At 53.7% G+C, this 5,148-nt stretch overlaps 1 protein-coding gene across 1 annotated transcript in view; it reads right to left on the reverse strand.

Annotated features, from left to right (window-relative positions):
* Nucleotides 1-5,148, reverse strand: part of Kif5a (kinesin family member 5A) — a 38,291-nt gene that overhangs the window by 8,293 nt on the left and 24,850 nt on the right. The window contains exons 13-20 of the mRNA XM_021173508.2: nt 4,083-4,151; nt 3,428-3,634; nt 3,005-3,151; nt 1,960-2,148; nt 1,515-1,632; nt 1,100-1,164; nt 889-998; nt 230-331 (exon numbers count right to left, since the gene is read on the reverse strand). Coding sequence (XP_021029167.1) covers nt 230-331; nt 889-998; nt 1,100-1,164; nt 1,515-1,632; nt 1,960-2,148; nt 3,005-3,151; nt 3,428-3,634; nt 4,083-4,151 — 1,007 coding nt within the window. The remainder of the gene's footprint in view (nt 1-229; nt 332-888; nt 999-1,099; nt 1,165-1,514; nt 1,633-1,959; nt 2,149-3,004; nt 3,152-3,427; nt 3,635-4,082; nt 4,152-5,148) is intronic.

Raw genomic sequence — 5,148 nt, forward strand, 5'->3', positions numbered from 1 at the left:
CTGGAACTCACTCTGTAGACCAGGCTGGCCTTGAACTCAGAAATCTGCCTGCCTCTGCCTCCCGAGTGCTGGGATTAAAGGCGTGCGCCACCACAGCTGGCCTGGCAATCCTTTCTGCTGCTGTCCTTCCCTCTCTCCACCCCTTCATGCTTGCTTCCTGTGACTCTCCCCACAGAGGCCACCCACGCATCCCACATCTGCACATGTCTGCCGTAGGCGTGTCACTCACGTCAGCTCCTGGAGCTTGGCGCTCTTCTCGTTCTCTTCGTTCTTCAGCCTCTCATAGTCAGCCTGAAGCTTCTCCAGCTCTAACTGGAGTTTCTGGTTCAGGCTGGGGAGGGTGGGACATAAAGAGACACTCAATGGGGGAAAGGAAGCCCTGCCCCTCACACCAGCCCTGATGCACCCGACTTCAGATATCAGGGATACACACTGGCTCTATTGGGGATACACGTCGGCTACCACTTTCATAGCAACATGGGAGCCCCGAGTACCGCAATCATAAAAGTTCCGAGGACATGTCTAATCCTAACTACTTGTGTCTTTTAATTAATTTTTTATGTGTATGGGTGTTTTGCTTGCGAGTATGTTTGTGTGCCTGGTACCCAAGGAGGCCAGAAGAGGCAGTCAGATCCCCTGGGACTGGAGTTACAGACGATTTTGAGCCACCATGTGGTTGCTAGGAATCAAACTCAGGTTCTCTGGAAAAGCAGCCACTGCTCTCAAACTACAGAGCCACCTCTCCAGCCCTTCTTGTGTCTCTCGAGTTTGGGCCTCAAGGTGTGTCACTGTTGAGGACATTAAAGATCCAGAAGGATCGCTGGAGTGGCCACAGCAAGATGAGGGGACTGACAGACACTGGAGCCACCTCTAAGCCCCGCCCCTTACTCTTTCAGCTCATCAATGGTTTTCTGTTTCTCATTAATCTCGTCCCGGAGGCGGGCCAGCTGCCGGTGATGGGCCTCACGGTGATTCTCCATCTGTAGTTCCAGGGCCTTCTGCAGAGAGCACAACCCCGTGCTCAGAGCCAGACCCCTAGGCTGACAGTCAGCACAGCCCCTGCCCTGCCAGACAGCCATTCCACACCTCCCCAGCTCACCTTCACCTCCTCCGCGTCCTGTGTGTCTGGCTCCTTGTCTTTCAGAGCTACCTCGTGCACAGTTTCTAAGTGAAAGGGAGGAAGACAGCTTCCATGACACCAGCTCAGGTCCCAGGGGATGGGCGCATAGGGACGTTCTGAGTTGGGACAGTCCAGCTCCCAGGGGATGATGGACGCATAGGGACGTTCTGGGTTGGGACAGTCCGATTCGCCTTGTCAGGGGTGAGGAAGAACAGAGGGTCTAGGATTCTAGTAAAATGAGCGACGTGCAGAGGCCAGGCTACATGAGGGGAAGCACGAGAGCCGACAACCCAGGACTCAAGCTGATGCTAAGTGAGGAGCTGTCCGGCCATTTCCCTCCAGTGTGTGACTGTCCTAAGGGTCCCTCTGGGACCTCAGATCCAAGGAGCCTCACCGTGCGCCTGGAGCCTGGCAAGCTCATCGCTCAGGGAGTCGTAGGACTCTTCCAGGTGCCGTTTCTTCAACTCCACAGTCTGCATGTACTCCGTGAGTGAACGGATCTTGGCCTCGTGCTGGTGGGGGAGGGGAGGGGTGGATGGCATCAAGGAGACAGAGGTACAAAGGATCTTTCACTATAAACTGCAGCTATCCTCCCACGCCTTCCCTCGTAGCCTCTGTGAGGCCAGAGGCTGATCCTATGAGACCCTTCCTTTAGGCAATGGGGTCAAAGGTCAGTGCTCCCAAAATTTCATGCCTGGATCCTCTTCCCTGTCCCCCTAGTTCTTCAGGCCTTGATCTCCATTGACCCAAGACACTGACGTAGAGGTGGGTGTTGGGAGTTTATCCATCGCCCCAGAACAGCTGTTCTCATGCTATGGCTCCCATCCTCAGACGCTCACCTGTGAGATGAGCAGTTGGCAAGACGACAGCTCCCTACCGGTCACCTCCATCTTGCGATGACACTCCACCTGGAGGTTCTCCAGCTGCCGACATCGCTTAACCACGGACTTCACCTCCGACTTGATCTTGCTGATGTAGAGCCGGGCCACCGTGAACTCCTCCTCGATGGCCCCACTGATCTCCACAGGCTGAGGGTGGGCAGAGGAAGGAGAGCTGCTTCTCTGAGGCGGGAAGCCCTTACCTGCATCCCTGACTCGCTCTCCTTCTCGGGTACTCAAGGAAGCTGAGAACTCATCAACACCTTTGAGCAGTTTGTGCTGGCTAGTTCTGTGTCAGCTTGACACACGCCAGCATCATCTGAGAGGACGGAGCCTCAAATTGAGAAAATGCCTTCATAAGACCAGGCTGTCAGCAAGCCTGCAGGACATTTTTTTTTTTCAAATAGTGATCAATGCAGGAGGGTCCAGCCTACAGTGGGAGGTGTCACCCTTGGGTTGGTGGTTCTGGGCGCTATAAGAAAGCGGGCTGAGCAAGCCATGGAGAGCAAGCCAGTAAGCAGCGCCCCTCCATGGCCTCTGCTTCAGGTCCTGCTTCCAGGTTCCCTCAGTGGACTGAGATCCGTAAGCCAACACACCCTTTCCCCCTGAGGTTGCTTTGGTTATGGGGTTTCACCACAGCAGCGGTGACCCTGACTGAGACGCGGCTCCTGCTAAATAGCATCTCACTTCAAAGCCTCTGTTCACATTCAGATGTTGATAGTTCTCCGGTCTGCCTTGAAAACCACTGAGTCTTTTCTTTGTTTGCTACATCATCCTTGCTAGTTTCGAACCCCTGACTTGAAGCCTGTCTCACCCTCCCAAGGGCAGGGACCGCAGCTGCTCACCTCAGCACCCCGAGGGACTTTCTTATGCAGGTAATCTGGTCCTGCCCCGCAATCCCAATAGGTCACGTTCTTACACACAGATTTGCATGTCAGTTCTACCCTCTGTCACCTCTAGACCCTGCTAATGTCACCTGGATGGCACTGCCCTCCGTCCCACTCACCAGCTTAATCTCGCCGTTGCCCACGATGACACTGAACTCACTCAGGTCCTTCATCAGCCCATTCAGCACCTCAGCGATCCGCTTTCGCTGGTGTCCACTGACCTCCTGGAGCCGCTGTAGCTCGGACTCCAGGGACAGCATGGTGGCCTAGGGACAGCCCCTAAGGTCATTACCATTACCAGCCTCCTGCTCCCCTTCCCAGCTTGAGCAGAGCCTCGCATGTCATGTAAGACTCTGAGGGCTGCTATGGGGAGAACACAGACCCTGCAGAAGCCTCTGGAAGAGAGAAGGGCAGATTGCAGAGGCAGGGCAGGCGGGGGAGGGTGTCTCGACACACGCAGCAGCATCAGCGCAGGGGGCAACGCCAGACAGCAGTGGAGGGAGGCGCTGTGAGGGCCCCCGGGCCCCTCGCCAGCCACTCACCACTTTCTGGGACAGCTCGTCCACCAGCAGCTGGTTCTGCTGGCTCTTCTCCTCCACCTCCTGGGACTTCTGGTCGTAGTTGACTGCCAGCTCCTCTAGGGCCTGCAGCACTTCCTTCACCTCGTCCTTTGCAGCATCATTCTCGGACTGCAGGTGGCTAAGCTCCCGCTGGACCTTCTCGTTGTCTCCCCGAGTGGACACGAGCAGCTTCGGGGAAGAGGCAGGGTATTCGAGACCGCACACTGTCTGTGTGAGTGAAGTTCCAACACCCGAACCGGGCACACGCTTGGAGTACATGTCAAGGGGAAGCGAGCTCCAGGCTTCGTTAACCGGGATGGAAAAGCACGGGGCTCCCTCACCTGGACTTAAGAGCAACCCGGCTGGTCACTACGTCTGTTTTAGATAAAGTTTCTTGTACCCAAGGTTTGTAGCCAAGAATGGCCTGCACTTCTATCCTGATCACAAGTGTGCACCAGATGCCAGGTCTATGCCACCGCCACTGTTTTATGTTCTGCTAGGGACCGACTCCAGGGCTTCATGCATAGCATGCTCACACACTACCAACAGAGCTGCATCGTCAGCAGCTCCGGCCCTGGGTTAAAGGAGTGTTGGTTGATTGGCAGGGATGGAGACCATCCCTCACTCTGACCGTTACCTCTTCCTGGTCCAGCATCTGTTGCTTCAGCTTCTCAATGAGCTGGCTCTGCTGGTTGATCTCATCATCCTGTCAGAGATGAGAGGGGATGTGAGCGGCTACTTCTCCCAGTTTAGGGTGCTGGGATGGGAGGGAGAAGCCAGACCCCCTAAAATCCCGAGTTGGAAAGCTCACACATGGAAAGGTGGCCTTTGCCCTGTTTCCCTAGGGGGTGGCAGCACCCTTTCAGTCCATCTGGGACAACCTTGACACCACACAGCTAAAGTCTACACATCCATACCCTCTGGCCTGGATCTCTCCTATTACCACTCCCATATAGCCAAATCATTTAAAAGCAGAAAAATCAAAATAGGGCTGGAGAGATGGCTTTGTGATTAAGAGCATTGGCTGCTCTGCCAGAGGTCCTGAGTTCAATTCCCAGCAACCACATGGTGGCTCACAACTATCTGTAATGGGATCCGATGCCCTCTTCTGGTGTGTCTGAAGACAGCAATGGTATACTTACATAAATAAATCTTAAAAAAAAAATTATATATATATATATTTAAAAAAAGAAAGAAAAAACAAATTAAAACTTTAAAACTTGTGGGTATTTTATTTTATTTTGGTTTTTTGAGACAGGGTTTCTCTGTGTAGCCCTGTCTGTCCTGGAACTCACTCTGTAGACCAGGCTGGCCTCAAACTCTGAAATCCACTTGCCTCTGCCTCCCAAGTGCCAGGATTAAAGGCATGCACCACCATTTAATATTAAGTGTTGCCCAGCTTGTGGGTACTTTCTGAGACAGAGTCTCATGTAGCTAAGGCTGGTCTCACAATGTGGCTGCAAATGACCTGAAACTCTTGATCCCCCTGCCTCAGCCAAATAAATAAATATAGACAAGTGGAACCTTGGCCAGGATCATGGTGTGTATATGTGTTAAGACTCAGTCTCGGGGCTGGTGAGATGGCTCAGTGGGTAAGAGTACCCGATTGCTCTTCCGAAGGTCCAGAGTTCAAATCCCAGCAACCACATGGTGGCTCACAACCATCCGTAATGAGATCTGATGCCCTCTTCTGGTGTGTCTGA

This window comes from Mus caroli, chromosome 10 (genome assembly GCF_900094665.2).
Source record: "Mus caroli chromosome 10, CAROLI_EIJ_v1.1, whole genome shotgun sequence".
NCBI classification, from domain to species: Eukaryota; Metazoa; Chordata; class Mammalia; order Rodentia; family Muridae; genus Mus; species Mus caroli.